This window comes from Gopherus flavomarginatus, chromosome 1 (assembly GCF_025201925.1).
Source record: "Gopherus flavomarginatus isolate rGopFla2 chromosome 1, rGopFla2.mat.asm, whole genome shotgun sequence".
In the NCBI taxonomy this organism is placed as follows: domain Eukaryota; kingdom Metazoa; phylum Chordata; order Testudines; family Testudinidae; genus Gopherus; species Gopherus flavomarginatus.
The window spans coordinates 27,783,289-27,805,700 of NC_066617.1; the positions used below are offsets into that span (position 1 = coordinate 27,783,289).

At 39.8% G+C, this 22,412-nt stretch overlaps 1 protein-coding gene across 9 annotated transcripts in view; it reads right to left on the bottom strand.

Annotated features, from left to right (window-relative positions):
* The window catches only part of ORC5 (origin recognition complex subunit 5), a 124,407-nt gene extending 106,396 nt beyond the window's left edge, over positions 1-18,011 (bottom strand). For all 9 annotated transcript variants that reach the window (XR_007769899.1, XM_050925909.1, XM_050925884.1 and 6 more), the window contains exons 1-6: positions 17,941-18,011; positions 15,714-15,906; positions 13,720-13,812; positions 8,522-8,719; positions 3,538-3,612; positions 867-978 (exon numbers count right to left, since the gene is read on the bottom strand). Coding sequence is in view for 8 of the 9 variants with exons in the window: in XM_050925909.1 (XP_050781866.1) it covers positions 867-978; positions 3,538-3,612; positions 8,522-8,719; positions 13,720-13,812; positions 15,714-15,824 (589 nt within the window). In the remaining variant the exon portion in view is untranslated. The remainder of the gene's footprint in view (positions 1-866; positions 979-3,537; positions 3,613-8,521; positions 8,720-13,719; positions 13,813-15,713; positions 15,907-17,940) is intronic.
* Positions 18,012-22,412: the final 4,401 nt, after the last annotated feature.

Sequence of the window (22,412 nt, forward strand, 5' to 3'; positions counted from 1 at the left end):
GAAAACCCTATCAATAGGGGTAACAGAACCAAAAATGGTCTGGCTCCCTCAAAATAAAAAAAAAGCCAACCCCCACATCTAAACTTAATCATCATGACACTAAATTACACTAACTTTAGTGACAACTAATTACATGAAAAACCTTGAACAATATGCTGCCAAAATGGCAAAGGATATAGAAACAGTCTTGACATCTACAGCTAACCACAGCTGTGGGAGAGAAATTCAGATCTCCAAAGATGTTCTTGTACTTCCATCAGCAGGCTAAGCTCTTCCTATGAGGGCCATGTGCATCTCACTAATGGGGATCCCCAGAAACAATTCTTAAAGAAGTAAAATGGGATTTCTAGTCATAATAGATGAGGTAGATTGGGCTTTGCAGACTAAAGTGGCATAATAGTTAAAGGGTGGTATGTTCTCAGACTGCATGCAAAAGCAAAATGTATGATGGGTGTTCCCTGAAGGAAAATGGAAGACTCCGAGGCTGGAGTCTCTGACCCTGGTGTGTAGTTCACTAGTTAGCATGCAGGCTGTGGTTTGAGACAGGGGATCCATATTGGAAATCTAGATGAATTAAGAGGGAGGGAGTCTCTGAATCCTATGGAGAGGGCGACTGGGAATATAGAGCTTGTAATTTTACCAGAGCCACCTACAGTTATTAAAAAAACAAAACACTGCCTTCTGGATTCTAGTAACCAGCATACACAACTGTCACATTTTTTAAACGATTTAAAGCTGAAGCTTCAGCCTACTCTCACTGCTTAACAAAAAATGAAGTGTTTGAAATGCTTAGATGGAAAGTCCTTTATGCAAAGTACTATTATTATTATTCATTCAACAAAAAAAAGTAGAAGAAATTAAATTACCTATGCTGTAGTCAGGAAAATACAAGGTGAATGGCTCCAAACATCCAGTGTTTGGACGAAACAGTTCCCACACAATTTCACTAAGGAAAATAACAGTGACATTTCTGTCTGTCTGTAAGAGACAAAGAGGGAAAAGGTCAGCTTGCATGTTAAAATATTAATCAGAAGAACGATTGCCAGGATTTTTCCTTTGAAGAATTTCATCAAATTTAGTGTTTAACACAAATTATTAGCATATTAATAAGCCTTTTGGTGGCCTAATCAAGGAGCTCATACATTTGCAGATTTTCATAATTACCTGAGATTCCTGTATATCTCTTGCCATTTAATTAACATTTAAGCTACTAGAGACCTGGGGCACCAGGCAATATGAAGTTGCTTCCTTTCCCAAAATTAAGCCAACATTTCACTTCAATAATTAAATCCAGAATTTCATTAGGCAATTGTACAGTAAGAGTTGAGGAGGTAAAGGAGGACCAATATTTTGTGAAGGAAACACACTTCGGGCTTAATTTATAAAGGTTATCTGACTCATGCCACTACAAAGTTAGCTCTGTACTTAATTGATTGCTTTGCAATCTTCAACATGGTTATGACTGCTGAAGTGACGGTATAGTTACTTACCAAAGTCTTTGGCAATATGCAATTTCCAACTTAATATTAAGTTGGGTCTATATGTAACAAATTACTTAGTTTTCATATGGAAATATTCTTATTTTACACAGTTCCCACCATTTATTTAAGAATGAGAAAAATATTTCTGATGTCCCATTAACTTTTTTTAAAATATCTGAGAGCTTACTTTAAAGAGAAAAAACAGGCTAGCTTATTCACATTTTATAAAAAATATACAATTTTAATAGAATGTGCAATTCCATTATTCTACATGTCCTTGTGGGGGTCATCCTCATCTATCATTACTGTTAGGAAAGATTTTGCTCAGTGAACAAAGACTTAACAAGGTTAAGGTAAACCGATCAATTCTCAAAATATTCTGAGCTTATACCATACAAATATAATGCTACATTCTTTAATCTCTGCAGGTCTTTTTGCAACTGTACTACAAACTCAGCAGTAAAAACCGATCACTTCAAGTATGGTTCTTCTATGAAGAGATTTCAGAGTTTTGAAGCAGCCCGTAAGTAAAAAAGCTTGTTTCCTTAGGTTACTTCCACAATACAAAAATCACCAGAAATTAAGAATCACTGATGTGAGTAAACAGAAAAGTAGTGTGGCACATGGATTCCAGAAAGTACAACAGAATAAGGGACTGACACAGATCATCAGAAAAAGCATAGAGCACACAGTTCTTCCTTACACGCACTGCTGTTTCTAGGTAGCTTCAAATATAATAAACAGATTTACAATAGGCTGATGTGTAATGATTAAGGATACAGTTTCCATCTTGTACAAAGATATATTCTTTAAGGGAAAGGCGGAACAACCTATTTATTTTCCAGTGCTTATGAATCACCTAAATATTGCCCCACCACAGGCAAGACGATTGATATTCTTCTCTAATCAACCTCTACTACTGCAAATTAATCAGCAATTAAAAAAATATTAAAAAGTAAATCACCATATTTTTCATTTATTTTACACTAGGTCTTTGAACAAGTTATTTGCTAAGAAAAAATGAGGCAGAAAGTGAGTGACACTGACACGCACCCACAGAAGTGTTTTGCCACCAAGATTAGCATATAGCTACAAACTGTCCCATCCACTAACTCAAGCACATTAAGAAGCTACAGCTTTCCACTGCCATTGGAACAGTCACTTTCACAAAACAACGTAACCCAACAGACAATGGAAAGGCTCCCACTAACTTCAATGGGCTTTAACTCAAGTTCAGTCCTTTTCTAAATCATAAGCAAGAGCAGCAGAAAAATATATTCTGTTCCTATCCCAGACAAAATCCCAAAAGAGTAACACCTTTGACATACTGCAACAGGGTAGACTCTTAAGAGACTGTCACACAGACACACCAAAAGTCAGAGAGCCCCTGCTGGTGACAAAAACAGGGCTAACCATAACTGCATAACCAGTGTTCCAAGAGTCCCTGCACCTGTCTCCAGGAGGGCCATCACAAAGGGTTCTCAGACACTGTTGGAGAAATTGCAAGAAAATAAACATCTGTTCAACCTCACACTTGCTACATTTGGGTTTAGCTCCCACTAAAGCAGCTGTTTCAGGAGGGTTTGCATCCCCCACACAGCCAGTTGCCAAGTTGCTCCTTATACAGCTTACAGTCCTTCCAAGATTGTATACTCTCTGGCAATTATTAAAAAACCTTGATGAAGAGTGGTAGAATTTTGTAATAATCTCAAAAAGCAATACATATTTTAGAAGATACAGTGTACAGTGGAAGCAGCTTCAAAAGAATGCATAAGAGCTGATGTTACAGGACAATTAAACGGAATAATAAACACAGCACAAGAAAGACCATGGTGATGTTTAAATTCTGATTTGAGTTTTGTCGCTGACCAAAATTCTGCAAATAATTACAACTTTCAGAAAAAAAAGTTATACCCAAACTTTTCTACTCTAGGGTAGTGAGACAGGGTATTAGATCTACTCACTGGTAGTGAGACAGGGTATTAGATCATCTAGCCAGTATTCATCTTTAACTTCTATGAAATATACATTAAAAATACTTTACTCAGTTACTTACCATTTCTTGTAGTCTAAGAAATCCTGGCAACACATTTGCCTCCATTTCCCTCAGCTGCTCTGCTTTATCCAGCACCTTTTAACAAACAAGGATATTATACAGTCAATTTTATTCTGCCCTTTTATGTGGAATTTAAAAAACAAAACAAAAACCTTTCTAGTCCAAATGATGGAGCCACATTTCACCCATATCTTTGGACGGCAAAGAAAGCTACTTAAACAATAAGACACGAACAGAGCAAGTCTGGGGGATTACTGTTTAAAGGGTGATGGGAGCAGCCTTAGCAGTTCAGCCATCCAAGAAAAATGATAACCTCCTAGACACCAACTTTGTCATGTCTTACTGCAGTTACGAAGTGGAAATGCATGAGTGACTTATCTGAGCATTATTCATAAAGCCATGACATCGGTAACGGCTAATTAAAAGCTCCATTTTTATCCAGAATTATGTTACTTCAAAGAATTTAAATATCCCACACATTATTAGGATATTACATGAAAAATTTTTCCACCAAGATTACCTTTTACTAATAAATGTGTTTGAAAAAATTAAGCACTACCTCAATTTAGCTGTCCTTCTGAGGTTCATAAAGAGATACTCCTGGGGAAATTCTGCACATCTGTGGATGCACGGAATTGCTCTGTCTCCCATAATTTTGTATTTTCCCACATAAAATTCATTTTGCGTAAGATGTGCTGCAGTTCTGCCTTTTGCCCACCAGAGGCCACTGGGGCACCAGAACAGCCAGCTGCCTTAATGCCGGCTGTTCTAGCGCCACAGTGGCCTCTGGTGGGCAAAAGGCAGAACTGCAGCACATCTTACGCAAAATGAATTTTATGTGGGAAAATGCAAAAATTCTATGCTCAGTGCTGCAGAATTCCCGTAGCAGAAGCTCATCACATCACCTGCCCACAGAGTGAGGTTAGGACAGAGTGGGGCACACAGGGCTGCTGGAGGGGAGGGTCACAGATTGGGGTTCAGAAGGGCTAGTTGGGGGGACAGTCTGGAGAATGGGCTCAGCAGCTAGTGGGGTGATAGTGCTGAGCCTAGGGACAGGGAAAGGAGGCTACAGAAACCCAGGGGGATAAGGAATGCAGGGACAGGGCAAATGTGCCTAACAATGGAAGAGGCTTGGGGTCAGCCAGAGTCTGCATGGGGGAGGCATCCCAACACCTTAACAACCCCTCCTCACCCCCAAAGAAAAACCTCCCACCGATACCCAACACCCTCCAGGGTTCACTCCAGGCTCTTTCCCTCTCCCTCAGCTCCTCTGTTACCCCTGACTCTCCCAACCCTTTGCACTGCTTCTGACAGAGGTAGGAAATACAGTTCTGTATTGTAATTTAATTGAATTACACAAAGTTCTGTATTAATATTCCTAGTAAGAAGTCTATTTGTCAAGTTACCAAATTAAGTGAAACAACGCGGAGTCCTTACGGTACCTTAGAGACTAACAAATCGAAAGCTTATGCTCAAATAAATGGGTTAGTTTCAAAGTGCCACAAGGACTCCACATTGTTTTTGTGGATACAGACTAACAGGCTACGACTCTGAAACCTGTTAAAAATAATTGAAACTAGCATGATTATATTGTGTTATTTTGACAAATAAAAATGCAGAATTTTCAAATATTTTGATGCAGAATTTTTAATTTTTTTGCATAGAATTCTCCCAGGAGTAAAGAGTCTGAGTTTCTTCTGTGATAATGTATTTTGGCCTCAAAAATTATGTCCATAGATTTACAAGATTCTTTGTATTATTATGTGGAAGCCCAATACTGCTCCAAGAAATAACTAAAAAAAAAAAAAAAAAAATTTTGTGGTAACTATTAGTAAATATCAACTTTTTAAATGGGGACAATTGTATATAAACAATTACTATATTTTATATCCTGAAGAGAGAAATGGAGGCCTTACTCAGATTGAAAATACTGCTGGTTATAATTCCTTAAAGAATTCTTAAGTTTAACACAGTTACTACCTTGATTGAAGAATAAAAGAGGGAAAAATATGAATTTAACTATTGATACCCCAATTGATTATTTCTTTTGGATTATTGTTGCTGTAATGATATTACAGATCTGTAGGGGATTGTACGATTCTGTTCTCATTAATGGGTTTATTTTTTTAAAAAAATTGTTTTGATTTTTTTTCAAACCACTGAAAGGCAGGAATCTTCATTGCTCATGGTAGAAGAACACTAGGTAGAAAATTAAGGAATGTCAAATTAAAAAAAAAAAAAAAAAAGCTATTTCAGGATCTCACAATACTGGGATGGACATGATACAGCAGTACCCCAGTTGCAAAGGCTCATGTTATTGGAATCTGTTTTGTTCAGGTAGTAAAGATTACATTATCCCAAGATTTCAGAGTGAAGTCTGTGATTGGACCAGAACTCCAGGTTTCCCAGAACAGATATCTTAACTGCTCAAGTTTAATCAGAATTCCTTACAGAGAGAATGCACGTATTTTTAACTCACCAGATATTCACTAGCGTTCCTTTAACAAATTCCCATGTAACTGTTAAAGAGTTTAGCATCAAGTTCTAAAAACTTGAATTAAGCATGTTTTAAGCAACTGTTGTCCATAGGCTGCTAGTGTAGAGACCATGGCATATCATGTTGACCAACACTGTCTCACTGTTTATTTGTACTCCCCGTCTGTCTATATCTATGTGTCTCTCGTCCTATACTTAGATTGTAAGCTCCTTTGAGAAGGGACCAGCTTTTTGTTCCATGTTTGTACAGTGCCTAACACAACAGGTTCCTGGTCTATGACCAGGGCTCCTAGGTGCCACTGTAATACAAATAATTATTAATAAAGTGGGAAGCAAACAAATTGGAATGCCTTTGTCCAAATTGGTTGGTTTGGCTTTTTCAGTTATGACTAAGCAATGTATAGCTTCTAACAATGCACAGCTAGGGTCCAGTCACTGAAAAGATGTATAAATGAATCTCCAAGTCACTTTCTATATGGCCCCTTTCACCATACTACATACCCAAAGGCTAACATCCCAAACTGACTTACTAAACTATTAATCAGAGGGGTAGCCATGTTAGTCTGGATCTGTAAAAGCAGCAAAGAGTCCTGTGGCACCTTACAGACTAACAGACGTATTGGAGCATGAGCTTTCAAGGGTGAATACCCACTTCGTCGGATGCATGTTTCTACAATTTCACTGTTAAATCACATTATAAAGAACACCACTAATTCTAAATGTAAGAATAAATACAAGTCATACTATCTTTCAGAGAGGTAGAACAAATTATTTTGTCTTCATGCTCAGTACCTGTTCTTAGATTAAAAACATTTAGAAGTCTTTGCCTGAGAGCAACCATTTATCTTAATTTTCTCTGACTTAATTAGGGCTGAAATATTTTAAATTATTCACCCCAGAAATGAAATAGAATAAAATTAGTTTTGCCAGTTTATGCTACCAGTATACAGTTCTTTCATCAATCTCAATTTAAGCCATCCTTTAATAAATCCAGAGGTGGCAGGTTAATTCCCATAAATTGATTTCCGCCCCAATTCTTGTCTGTTTCCATGAACAACAGAATTGAAACATGCTAATTTAACACTTAATTCTTCTCATCTAGCAACATTTTACTCAATACAATTGATCATTTCACAGTATTTAATGCCCTGTCTTCCAACATCAATTTTCAACTAACTTCTAATATTCTGAGGGACAGTAATGCTAAATAAAATGTAAAATCTTCCTATAGATATTTAAATCAAGCATTTTCCCCTCTCTAAGTCATATACCAATATGAAAGCAATGGTGTTTTGTAAAATTCCCTGGAACATTATTTCAATCTTACAATCATGTTTAAGAATACTCGTTTTACTTTTGTAACTATCTATTAAAAAAGTTCTGACTAACCTTCCACATTCTTTAAACATTCAAACTTTATTCAAAACACTCCTGCATAAAGCTACAAAGATATTAATGCAGTCACTAAACAGAATACGAACTTCATCAACTCAATATTGTATGTAGTTTGAAAAAATATAAAATATTTAGCTGTGCCTGCAGAATTACATGAAGATGTTTAAACACGCTTGTTTACTTCTTTCTTACTTGACTTCAAGGCAAAACACCACACAACTGGTTAGAGGGAATATTTAAAAAAAAAAAAAGGCTTCCAGTGACATCAAACTTGCAATCTGAACACCTTCAATTTTAATCACATGGTCAATTTGGCCTCCTTTAACAAATTTTTAGTTCCTTTTTTCCCCAAAGAAAATACATTCTGGAGAGTGTGTCCACTATTTATATTATTTCAAGTTCTCCGCTACTACAACTATGCTTTATGCATTATTTTTCACTTGGAATACAACTACAGTCTTCCTGCTGGACTTCTTCCTCCACCCACTGTTCACATGATCTACAACGTTTTGTCAAATTAACTTTTCATTGCTCTACTTTTCTCCACTCTGGCTGCCTTTAAAGGTAAGAACTGAGTTTTAAATCTTGCTACTGAAAATTGAAGAAGTTTTATGAGAGTTCAACACCCAACTTTTTATAAGGGAACCAATCAGCATGATCTCTAGATTAAATTGTGCTAGCCTAGCTACTCTCTTCACTTGGGTACTCCACATGTAGCTTCCCCTAGTCGGTTTCTTTCTAGTAGAACTATCTCCCAAAAGAGATTTGTGAGGTTGACTCTCTACCTCATTATAAATCAACTCAGTTTTCTCTTCTGGCAACCTTTATTTGTTAAAATTTTTAGTTAACTATTTAGCATTTGCATGTGAATAGTTTTATAAAAATAGGCATATAGAGCCTAAGCAAACCCCAGTGAAATCAGCTGAAAGAATCTCATTAATTTCAATTATCTATGAGTCAGGCTCACACAGTACAACACAGAAATCCTATGTAAATTGATGAGCAACACCTATATTTTCATACATAAAGGAACTCTTATAAATACATTTTAGCAAAATAAAAATAGGAAAAACATGCAAGTTACATTACTTACAATATATACCGTTTGATTCTGTAGATCTTGAGTAATAATTTCTTGCTTAAACAGACGAACAAAGTCATTAAATGTGTCACAGGGCACATGAGAACTGTGTTTATTTTCAGATGAAAGGCTCTGTAACTGGGTCAAAATTTCCTCTAAAAGCAGCCTTGAAGTAAAGCATTCAACACAATTCACAAACACATGAGGAAGCTAAAAAATGAGAAAAGACAGACAATCTAATTTAGTTATATTGAAAGAAAATACAAATGATAAAAAATCATCCAAATGGTTAAAAAAAATCAGAGCTCAATATTCTAATTTCCTTGCTCCCCAAAAGAAGACATAGGAATAAACTGCATCGCCATCAACAGGATCCAGTATTTACAGAAATAGGATCAATAAAAGATTATAATATCTGTAGCAATTCAAAATTTTACATACCACAAAGAGCAAGTAAACAGATTTTTAACCATATTATATTGTGACAGAGTTACTAATATGAAACAATCAGTAAATTATGTTTATATTTAAAAAACTCTCTCTTCAGTATAACTCACAAGAAGAAAAACGAAGATATATTTTTGATCAAAAACACTTTTTTAAATGTATTACACATTACTGGGTCAAAAGCATCGGACTCAGGCTGGGTCTCAGACTTTCATTTGACAGTAAAGTTTCATGTCAAACAAAAAAATATCAAGGATTTAGTTTAAATAGGAAAAAAATATTTGGAACGCAACTTCCACATACACTCGAGACAAGATGTTGATCTATACTTCCAATGCACTGTCAGGAGCATGCACCCATGATTTATCTGTGAAAATGAGCTGATGATTGGAAGCATTACATATAGCATGACGTGTATTCAAAGACATTCCTGCCACGAGCTTGTACTGTGGCAATAACTGTGCTTCACTATTTCAGGTTCTCATCTCCTCACTTCATTTCTCAAATCAATTTCTGCAACACTTTTCATTAACAAAAGCCCTGAGATCACCTTACAGCATTATTTATATTGACGTTTCAAGGCTGTTATGCTACAATTTAGATTTATCAGTTTGTTTTGGGTTGCAAGTCTGTGTGAACATGGTACACATCTCTTATTTCTTCTGTGTGCTAAGTCCTGTGTAGTCAAAGCACTGAAATACATAAGATTCTTATTTCCGTAAGGTTATTTGCATATTTAACTCCTTTCAGAGTGGATTATAAAAATGACAATTTTTTTGTTATTTAAATAAGAAGTTCTTTTAAAAAATAAGTCTGTTTAAAATGAAATGTGAATTTAAAACAAAATAGGTAAAGGCCTAAACTTAATATTTCTTAAAACATTTACATAAAAATAAAATATTCTAAACTCATGAGCCTCTATGAAAAACTGAGTTGAAGACTGCTTTTCTATATAAAGAAAGAATCAGGGGGAAAACATCTAACTTTTGTAGATTCATAAATGTAGCACAATAGGTCAGCCTATTAGGTACATTATTTTTCTAGGCCGACCTCAAATAATCAATTTAATTCACTGCCTACCACTAATCCCTCTGTTCAATAAATCATTTAGTTGTAAATGTGAAACATATTTTGACTAGAGAAGTTTATATATACAAAACTTAAGGTTTGTTTAATAAAAATTAAGTTTTACATGCTGTTGTGTGTTTAATTAAACTCCATTTACCATCCTAATGCAGCTTGATAGCAATCATGAGCAAAAAGTTAATTATCTAGTAAATAAGCAATAAATCATTCACCATTTTCTAACATAATAAAACGTACAAATAATAAGACTCTGAAAATATTAAGATATATAACTTGTTAAATAAACGTAGTTACAGCATACCCTGCTAGGTAGCAAAAAGGAGTACCAAATGTAGTGTTAAGGCTCTATTTGATTGATATAACCATGGTTATATCAACCAATGAGAATGCACCTCTCATTAGAAAATAACTGAAGTACTAATGGAAAAGCTGATTAAAAGATTTAAATTGAGGCTTTGCACTTGACAATTTAAATCAATCCACCTGGACTCCAAGACTGGTCAGAGGAATGAAACTGACCAATTAGAGAGACAGCACGATCTATGTACAAACTTCACCGGAACACATGCCCCCAATTGTATGAAAACCCAGAGCTCTCCTTATTTTGTTTACAGCAGAAGAGTTCCAGTTTTGTGACTTCGCTCACTGCTTCAGCCATTACACTTTTTTTTTTTTTTTTTGAGATCTCAGCACTAAAAAGATAGCTTTAAAATAAGAAATAAAAAGGGGAGGTGATTTTACTGCTACTTCTAAGTAAAATTTCAGGCCTGTCAATTTTGGCAGTATCTTTTTAATGTTCAAAAGCTAAAGTTATCTGCCTTAATGGAGCAACAATATTGGTTCTATTTTTATTATTCTATCTGTCACTCACATATATGTAAGGAAAGAAAGGTTACTTGTGTAGCAACTGTAGCTCTTAAAATAGGTTGGCGGCATAGAGCCTCACTCTTCAAGAAATATATGTTGTTGTTCTTCACTGAACATCAAAACCGTCTGGAAAGCAGTAGTCACTAGGACACACAATCCTTGCAGAACTAAACCTCTCATGCAAGGTTATACATAGAAGCCCCGGTACTGAGAATATGAGTGTCGTTCCACTTAATTAGAACCCATATCAAAGGCTCAGTGGATCTGGGAAAGCGTGGATACATGCCGACAATCTATTCAAACAATGTTTAGTAGGAAGCATCCTTATTTCTTTTGTAAAGAGTATTGTAAAGAAGAGCTTCACTCATCGGAGATTAAGTAGCACCTCACTCATGGGAGATTAAGTAGCAATAACCAACACTCAAAGGAGAATTTGTTTAAGACAATTTAAAGCACTGTTCTCACAAGCTTCACAAAGATCTAGTTGTCATGTCAAGTGACTGATGTCTAAGTGTATGGTTTCAACTCAACGTAACTGTCCTGCATGACTTAGCAACATAGAACATGTTCCATTAGGTCCAAAGTAGCCTCTACAGCTTGTGTGAAGAATATCTACGTCCCTCACGTATAGAGACCCCCACAAGGATGTAATGGTTACGTATAGAAAAACTTTGTCCACTTCAGCAATACCTAGGCAGAGGCCTTCTCTTGGACTTATCCTAACTAGGGATGTAAATATAGTTTTAAAAGATAACTGTTTAAATGATTAAAATTATATCATTTGACCGGTTAACCAATTAAAGGGAGAGGGGCTGCAGCTCCTCTGACACCACCGTCAATGCAACAAATTCACATGATAAAGTGCACAAACAGGATGCAATTTTCAGCCAAACCAAACCAAAAAAAAAAAAAGTCATGTAAAGGAAGAAGGGAATCAATAAAACAAGGTAAAAGAAGCCAACAAGGTGGATAAAGTTAGGTTGGCCTAGCTCTAAGATTCTCAAAGCTCGCATTTTATATGACATCTTATTTACCTTATTACATTGCTCAAATCAGACCTTAAACATGCTTAACAACGCATGACAGCAGGTTTGCAAAATGAGCTTTCAGTTATGGCAGTCTATTGGGAAGTTAAATAATACATCAAGGTCCAATATTTAAGCTTTATACATCTGCTATCTTGCAAGAGGTCTACACCTACCTTAAATTCTAACACCCAACTAATACGGAATTTCATATTCATACAGGAAATAAATATTTGAAACCAAAAACTGAAGGTTTATAATGATACAATTAATCATAATTTAGATTACATTATTGAAGTCAGTATTATCCAAATTTTTTATTGTCCCATAAATAAGTCAACAACATGGCCAATAGGACTTCAAGACATTTCGTTAATTTTAAAAAAATCATTCTGACTCACTCTGCTAGCTGTGCACATAGCTAACCAGTGTAACTGCACATCAGGGCACACTGATTTAAATATAAGGGATTAAAACCATCAATTTTAATTAGGGCTGTCCATTAAGTGCAGTTAACTCACGCGATTAACTCAAAAAAATTAATGGTGATTAATCGCAGTTTTATTAGCACTGTTAAACAACAGAATACCAATTGAAATTTATTAAATATTTTGGATGCTTTTCTACATTTTCAAATATATTGATTTTAATTACCACACATAATACAAAGTATACAGTGATCTCTCTATTTTTATTACAGACATCCAAAAATATTTATATAAATGGTATTCTATTGTTTAATTGCATGATCGCAATTAATTTTAATTGTTTTTTTTTTTAAATTGCTTGACAGCCCTAATTTTAATCATGAATTAAATCAGTGATCAGGAAAAACTTGATTTAAATTATTTATTTTAATCTTGTTTTGCATTCGTACTTTAGTAATTTCCTAGAGAGAGACTCATTCATTTTAGTTGGTATATTCGGATACTTCCCAAATATACCAGCAGGATATGCACTTGCGCTTGCTCTCGTTCTTTATTTAAACAATTATATGGCTTCGCACGAGTTATTCAGATTCTTAATTTTTACTTTTGTAAATTATGTTAGAAAATGGTGAATGATGCTACATTTCTGATTACCAGATGATTAATTTGTTACTCATATACTGTACAGGACCTAATGAAATGGTGCCTTGAACAAGATCAGGACTTCCAGGCATCATCGTAATACAAACAGCCAATAACTGGTAGCATTTTGGGATTAGTATTTGTAACATGCATACAAATACAGTTTTATAAGCAAATAAAATGGATTGAAAGGTGAATTTCTCAGCTCAAAAAAAGTGAGCTGTAAATGATTGTCTCAGATCAGTGAGTGTTGTCTTTGCTCCAGTCAGCCCAGAAAGCCATCTTAGTTTACCACTCCCCACTTAGAGAAAAAAAAATAAATCAAATCCAAGTATTTTTGTTTGCTTGTTTTTTTAATTTCAAGCCAGGCTGATTATGATCAACAGTGGCCCTTTATTAATGACCTTTCACCCACCTTTCTGTACTGGACCCACCAACTCCAGAACATTTTCTTTTATCAATATTGAATATTATGAGTTTATTCTATTTTAATTTGCATTATGTTGTGCAGCATCCTTGATGAGAAAGGTGGTGTTTTATGTGGCAATCAAGCAATAAGTGGAAGAGATACTGTAAGAATAACAGACAAGAAATAGGAGCAAAATAAATTGTTCCTGCAATTTTCCACCAAATTGGAAGTAGCTAGTTTGGGAACTTTTTTTAATTCCTCATTGGCTCAAAGTGTTTTATGAATTCCGTAAGAATTTATTCTTACCTCTAATGTTTCTAGAAGAGTTTGCATCACATAGGTCTTGCCACTAGATGTATGTCCGTAGATAAAGATGGATGGGAAGCTAAAATGCTGACGCTAGGAAAAAAAGTTTAGAAATTTTAATACCTAACATTCTCTTTATTTCTGAGACTTAGAGAACTTTGGCTCATCTAGTTTGCTGCTAGAAGAAAAGCTTTGTTTTAAATTAAGAGACTCAAATACAGAACACTCATTAAGATGCAACATGGTATTTTATCACTTTGATTCTATGGTCCTCCAAACCTGAAAGCAGGGTTCAAAAAAGACCCTAAAGCCACCACTGAAACTTCCAGACTATTAAGGCTGTCTCTTCATTAGGCAAAGGGTGTGTTCTTAACTCAAGTTAGCTAAACTGAGGTAAAATTCTAGTGAAGACAAGGCAGTCTGTTGGCTTTACTTCAATCTGTTAACTCACAAGAAAATGATAACTGGGATTTTAACTCAAGAGAGCTAACCTGAGTTAGATCATGTCTTCTCTAGGGACAAAAAAGTGTTCTGATTCTGCCACCCTTACTCATGTTGAGTAGTAGCTTACCTGTCAAGATGTCCCACTGATAATGATGGCACTAATTGCAGAGTACTATTCAACATGTGTAAAAATGTCAGACTCTGGCCCTTTAAGGGTACATCTACGCTGCAAAAAAACAAAATCTACAGCCTCAGGCTCATAGTACGGTACTAAAAATCATAGAATCAGATGTGTAAGACTGGAAGGGACCTCAGTACGTCATCTAGTCCAGTCCCCTGCACTCAAGGCAGGACTAATTATCTAGACCAGGGATTGGCAACCTATGGCACACGTGCAAAAGATGGTACGTGAGCTGATTTTTAATGGCACATTGTGGATTGCCAGGACTCCAGTGTGCCATTAAAAATCCTGCCGACAGGGCAAGCCACAGGGTCCACGCTCCTGGGCCGGAGTGTCCGGCCAAGTGCAGCAAGCCTCCAGCCCCTCCCACACCTTCCCCTGGAGCCCTGCCGCCACGCACGCAGCGCTTTGGGGGCTGGGGCTGCGCGCTCCTGCGGGGTAGTGTTTCGCTCTGTGGGGAGGGAGAGGTGCTCCCCGCTCATCCGGAGCCCTGCCGCTGCACGCACAGCACTCTGGGGGCCGGGGCTGCACACTCCCGTGGGGCAGCACCACCCAAGAAAAGCTGAGCTGTGAGAGGAGTAGAGAGGCAAGGATCTTTCCTATCACCACCTCACAGCAGCTAAGAATGACTGGTAGCAGAAAGCCAACTAACAGCAGCCAGGAGGGGAAAAAATAGCTATAAAGCTCCCCCTTGCTCACAGCAGCTAGAGCACGGGTAGGCAACCTATGCACGCGTGCCAAAGGCAGCATGCAAGCTGATTTTCAGTGGCACTCACACTGCCTGGGTCCTGGTCACTGCTCCCGGGTAGCTCTACATTTTAATTTAATTTTAAATGAAGTTTCTTAAACATTTTAAAAACCTTATTTATTTTACATACAACAGTAGTTTAGTTATAGATTAGAGACTTCTAGCAAGAGACCTTCTAAAAACATTCACTGGCACTCACGCTGCCCGGGTCCTGGCCACCAGTCTGAGGGGCTCTGCATTTTAATTTAATTTTAAATGAAGCTTCTTAAACGTTTTTAAAAACCTTATTTACTTTACATACAACAATAGTTTAGTTATATATTATAGACTTTATAGAAAGAGACCTTCTAAAAACGTTAAAATGTATTACTGGCACGCAAAACCTTAAATCAGAGTGAATAAATGAAGACTCAGCAGACCACTTCTGAAAGGCTGCCGACCCCTGAGCTAGAAGATCTTGTGTTTTCAAATTTATCAGACAAAATTTCAAATTACAATGTAAACAGCTAGCCTAGCTCGGAGTAATAATACATTTAAGTTTGTTTTCAGCCTGTCCGTCAAAACAAACATCTTAGTTGAACATCTATAATCTACCCAAATACACAATATAGAACGAGCTACCTCTCCAAATATTGACAACAGTGATGACACTTGGGATTCTCGACAGGGCACCATACTTTCCAAGTGAAGCAAGGTAGCTTCAGGATACTCTGGATGTTCGAAATTAGGCATTTTGAGTCAAGTTTCTGTCATCAGTCATATAAATGCATATGCATGTCACCTTCCAAGAGGCAAGAAGGATCAAAGCAATGACCTGAAAAATAAAATGTTATTTTTTCATATGTGGGGAAATAAAAGTAAACTAAATAAGAGGTGACAATCTCTTCTTATAATCAGACTTTGTAACCAATGGCAATGATGATTAGTTACTTATATCGTGGTAGAACCCAAAGACCCCATTCAGAACTGGGACCCAATAGTGCCGGACATTATACAGAAATAGAAACAAAAAAAAGAATAACTGCCCTCAAAGGTTTACAACTTACAGACACAAACAAAAGGGCAGGAGTGAATACAACAAATAAGCAATAAATATGCTGTCACAACTTTGCTAGTTACACGGATTGCAGGTAGTTTTTACTTAATTTTTTGAGGGTAAAGATAGGAAGTAAAGGAGTATGGAAAAGAAAAGAAATAGTCTCAGCTGGTCATCTGCTTAGCCATGATTAGCATAATGAGATTAGTAAGCGTCACAGCTGAGACCAGCCTTAAAGAAGGATATGAAAGATAATATAGTGGCTCTTCAGATATTCATCAGGGAGTTTTCCTTAAGCATAAGGGGTAGCATGGCAGCAAGCATAGAGGTGTTTAAGCAAGCAGCTGATTGGTGGGTAATAAGGGATGGGAACACTTGCAGAGTAAAAGCAGAGGCTGACATTATAATAGGTTACTAAATCAGTTAGGAGATGGGGCTAAGTTATGAAGAGACTTAAAAGGTAACAATAAGAAACTTATATATTTGATGTAGAAGTCAATGGGGAGCAGGTGGACACCTCAAAGAGGGATTCAACATGATCAGAATGACAAACTAGAAAAATGATCTTTAATCTGAATAGACTGGAGGAAAGCAAAAGTTACAGCAGTCAAGTCAGGATGAGCGTTTGGGTAGTCTTCACTTAGTAGAGAGAGAGAGAAAAGGCTAGATTTTAAAGATTTTTTTTTTAAAGGCAAGATAAAAAACACAATGGCCCAGTCAAAGATGATACCTAAACTACTTCAGTGACAGGGAGAATAGCGGTGTTGTCTACTCTGATAAAGAAAATGGCCAGATGGGAGAACTTGAGAAAAAAAGAAAATTTAAAATGATGACTGGACATCCAGGAAGAGATGTCAGAAAAACAAGCTGAGATAGGACTAGATGACGCAAGAGACCTCATTAGCTGAGAGGCAGACCTGTGTGTTATCTATGTAAAGATGGTACACCAAGTGCTTTACAAACATTAAAATACCCACAGGAGGCAAATCTTTTTATGCATATTGTACAATGAAAGAAAGAAAGAACGAACAGCATCCCTGTTCTTGGACTGGAAGGGGGAGAACCAAACAGTCCTGATTCTCAAGGTTTGCCACCCATTTCTTCTGCATGAAAAAAAACAGTATCACTGTGTGAAAGTGCATCTTGACATCACACTATTTGTGCTGCCATGTCACGACATCACATTAGTGCATGACGACAATACAATCACCTTATTTTGCCACCTCCCAAAGGCACTACATTATACCCCACACAGGATTCAGAATAGGCCCAGGACTCACCAACCAAACAACCCTGCCTTTGCGGCAAGCTTTGAGGTAGGCGGCTACTTTACCAATGTCACAGATATACTATCCCCCTCAATGCCAGGGGAAGGAATTCAACCGTGCACCTCTGCTCCCGCCAGTACCCTGTCATAGTCAGCGCAGGTGGAAATCGCAGGGGCACCTGGTTGCAGACCCACCCCCAGTACTAAGGGGGGGGGGGAGTTTGCATGAAAACATCCCTCAGTTCTGCCAACACGTCAGCCCAACAGCCAGCGGAAAGCGCCTGGAACGGGCAATCCCGCCAGCGGCAACCCCAGCTCCGTGCCCCTGCGCGCCAGGACTTCGCCTCACAACTCCCCCCTCACTCCGAGCCTGCCCCAGCCGCGCCAGGACGTGGGGGGGGGCCTCGCCCACCCGCACCCAGGACACGGCTGCGTTCGGGAGGATCCTGCCCCTTCAGCGTCGGGGCAGCCCTGACGCCCCCCTCGCTGAGCCGGGGCCCAGGCAGGATGCACGCGCACTCCCGGCCGCAGAGCCGGACACTCACCCACACCCGACACGCTGCCTTGCCTGGCGCTGACTCCGAACCGAGCGCCCGCCCTCGCGCAGGCGCACCTTGCTCCCATGGTCCCCTGAATGCGCACGTGCCAACTGTGCGCACATGCGCGTTAGGAAATTGAAGTCTCCCAGCATCGGCGCCCTTAGTGTGCCCATACCCGAGGTTAGGGGTCGCGGGGGTGAACTGTGCCTCCTAGGCCTGGGCGGCGCTGAAGGGGAGGAGGCGGAGCGGCCCGCGGGTTGGCGGGTGCCCGGGGTGGGACGGGGACGTCGGGGGCGGTGGAGGGAGGGAGGGAGTCGGGGGGGAGGTGGCTGCAGAGAGGCTGGGCTGGAGGAAGAGGCGGAGCAGCCGCAGGAGGAGAAGGAGCAGCCGGGGAGGGGGCTGCGGGAAGAAGGGGAGCAGCCGGGGGTGGCAGAGATGGGGATGGGCGAAGATGGGGAGCAGCTGAGCGGGCGCACCCGGGGCGCTGCAGATGGGATGGGGGCAGATGGGGAGTAGAGGGGGAGCAATCCGGGAGTGGTGGATGAGGAAAGACGGAGCAGCCGGGCGGTGGAGGGGGCGCAGCCGGGGGATGAAAGCTGGGGATGGGATGGGGGATAGAGGGGAGCATCCGCCGGGGGGGAGGGGAACGGGAAGCAGCCGGGGGATGGAGGAGTAGCAGCTGGGGGTGGCAGAGGAGGATGGGATGAAATGAGGGAAGACTGAGCAGCCAGGGAGTGGAGAGGGAGCAACGGAGCAGCCAGGGGATGGCAGAGGGGGATCGGGGAAGACAGGGAGCAGCCGGGCGGGGGGGGGGGAGATGGAGAGCAGCTGAGTGATGGCTGATGGGATGCGGGAAAATGGGGAGCAGCCCAGAGGGTGGTGCACAGGATGAGGAAAGATGGGGAGCAGCCTCTGGTTAGCAGATGGGGATGGGATGGGGAAGACAGGGAGCAGCCTGGGAGCTAGCTGGGAGGCTTCTCAGCATTTTCACACAACCTCTCTGAGTGATTGATTAAATTTTCCTTATACCACCAGTGTGGAGAAGAGAGATTGAGTTTTGAAGCCACTATTTGTAAAGGCTGGTGCTGGGCCCAGGGGATCAGACAGAGTCCAGGGCTGTGTCGGGACTCGGGCCCTGGCATGTGCTGGGCCCAGGGCAGCAGAAGCAGGGACTCTTTCTCCAGTTTGTGTCAGAGATCAGCCTAGGTTACATTTTAGACTTAAATCTGCTTTTGAAACCCATGGTAATTTATAGATTGCAATGGCCACATTACTCTCACCACTGGAAGTCAAGAGTGTATGGATGTCTGTGCTGAAAGCCACTTTACAATAATTCCCTGAAGAGGAAAAAGCTATAGTTTATTTAAGAAGCCTTTCATCACCAAGATAGATATTTATGTTGCTGTGCCACACTCAGACCTGAATCTGAAGTTGTTTGATTGGGATTGCCAGCAACTGTGGAGTCTAAAAGGACTGAGATTAAAGATGGAAAAAATCATGGGAACATATTAACTAATTCCTTGAGTTTTCAGTTTAACTCCTGTTAACTCCCTATCAAATTTAAAGAGAAATTATATGTTGAGTCTCCATTTATTAGTTCATTATGTATAATTGGGAGTAACCTTTATGTTGTTCCCTGTGGGAGGTGGGGAGGGATAGAGAGGAAGGAAGAACCATAACAGATTGAAAGAAGTGTTGAACTAGCTAGTATACACTACTGTATCAATGTCTCAGGGAGGCTCTAGAGACATTTGCATCTGTCTTGTTGCTAACACATTTTCTAACTGTTACTAACAGAATAAAATTAAAGAAAATCAGTATGCAGTATGCCCTAAACTATTATGTTTCCCAGTGTGGAATGTGATTTATACGAAAAGAATGCTCATGCATTCAAACAAATTAAGTTTTGTAAAACTACCTTTTACAAAACACTTATAGAAATAGCATTTTTAAATGTCAATGAAAAATTTTATTACATTTAAATATGCCACTACTGTGTTTAAAAACTCAAACACAATAGTGTAGTTCATGAGAACCAAGATGTCATACTCACTCTCCAGTTTACTTTCAGTGCCTAAAATGAGTGAAATGCAAAACAAGTGTATAAAAATTGTGATTTGTTATATTTACGGTTTACACACAAAAACATACACAATCCTAGTAAACCAGCCAAAGAGGACGGGGGAGAAAAATACAGAGCTGTAGGCATATGTAGGTAAAAAAAAATAAATCCAGAATGAAGTTAGAAGGAGTGGAAAGAAAAAAAAAAGGAGTGGGAAAAAACTATCACTGTCTGGAGTTCCTCTCCTTTAATTCCATTTTAGACCCTCTCTAGTTTGTCTTCTGTCCCTTGCATTCCACTGAAAAACACTCTTGCCAAAAGCTCTCATGACTTCTAACTAAAGCTAAGAACCTGTACTCCATCCTCTTTCTCTTGACCTGTCAGCTGCTTTTCACACAATCAATCTTCTTGAAATCTTGTCCTCCCTTGGCTTCTCTGAGTCTATCTCACCAGTAATTGCTTCTTCAGTGTGTTCTTAAGACTACCTTTCTCATCTGCCCTCCAATTTTCTGTGGGGGTTCCACAGGACTCTTTTCTTGGCCCCCTTCTCGTCTCCCTTTATACCTTATCTCCAGGTGATCTCATCCACAAACACAAATTCAGTTACCATTTCTCTGTATATAGACTATTCACAGATCTACCGCTCTGCTCCAACCCTTTCTTTGAATCCCTCCATGGACTCCTTCTCTATGTTGCATCAAACACAAGCCGCATGTCTTCACTTTCAAGGCCCTTCACAGTCAATCCCCACCCTACCTATCATCTCATTAACTACTGTGTGCCAGTGTTTGCCTCCAGTTGGACCATGATGCCACTTCCATTGCCCACTTGTTAAATTTTCAAACACCTTTTTGATTTCTCCCAGGCTGCCCATATCCTTGGGAGCTGCTCCCCATGAACACTACAAAGCTATCTCATCATCCACCTTCAAATCCCTCTTCAAAATTCTCCTTTGCCATGATGTCTGCAAAAAGCTTGACAATAGTTTCTGGTGTGCCTGGACCAGGGATAGGCAACCTATGGCACGTGTCCCGTCTTCGGCACGCGAGCTGATTTTCACTGGCACTCACGCTGCCCGAGTCCTGGCCACCAGTCTGAGGGGCTCTGCATTTTAATTTAATTTTAAATGAAGCTTCTTAAACGTTTTTAAAAACCTTATTTACTTTACATACAACAATAGTTTAGTTATATATTATAGACCTTATAGAGAGAGACCTTCTAAAAATATTAAAATGTATTACTGGTGCGCAAAACCTTAAATTAGAGTGAATAAATGAAGACTCGGCACACCACTTCTGAAAGGTTTCTGACCCCTGGCCTAGACCATGGCCTGCAATGCTGACCAATATATTGCCTCATTGTTTCTTTCCAGCACATTGCCTCGTTGTATTCCCTCCATCTGTTATCTCTTGTCTTAGGGCTTATTTACACTTAAAATGGTGCAGCGGTGCAGTTGTGCCGCTGTAGTGCTTCAGTGAAGACGTTTCCTATGCCGATGGGAGGGGGTTCTCTCGTCAGTGTAGGTACTCCACCTCCCTGAGAAGTGATAGCTATGTCGACGGGAGAATTCTCCCGTCAACATAGCGCTATCTATGCTGGGGGCTCGGTCAGTTTAACTGCATTGCTCAGGGGTATGGAAAAATCCACACCCCTGAGTGACTTAGTTATAACAACCTAAAATTCCTAGTATAGACATAGGTGCTGACTCTGTGGGTGCTCCAGCCCTGGAGCACCCATGGGGAAAAATTGGGTGCTCTGCACCCACCAGCAGCCAAGCTCCCCTCCCTGCCCCTGCCTCACCTCCACCTCCACCTCCTCCCCTAAGCATGCCGCATCCCCGCTTCTCCCCCTAGCTCCCAGTACTTGCCACCGTGAAAGGACTGTTTTGCGGTATAACAAGCTGCAGGAGGGAAGGGGAGAAGCAGGAACGTGGCTCGCTCAGGGGAAGAGATGGGGCCGAGGGGGATCTGGGGAAGGAGTCTTATAGGGGCAGGGAGGGGGCGGAGTTGTGGCAAGGACTTTGGGGAAGGGGTTGGAATGGGGGCGGGGCAGGGCCAGGAGGCGGTGGGGCAGGAGTGGAGTTAAGGCAGGGAGAAAGGCAGGTCAAGCACCCACCAGCGCCAGCAGAAGTTGGTGCCTATGAATATAGACCAGGCCTTATACTTAGATTGTAAGCCCCTTAAGGCAAGGACTGTCTTTTTCTATCTGTACAGCACCTAGCACAATGGATTCCTGGTCCATTGCTAGTGCTCCTAGGCACCGCAGTAATACAAGTAATAAATACAAGGAGCCAGTAGTGGACAGCATAGAGCTGATTACAAGTCACCCAGGGATTCTCCTATAGGACTGCATTCTGGTTGCTTTGTACTGGGACAGTGCATGGAGATCTGAGTCACGCTTTCTCATTACGTTTGCT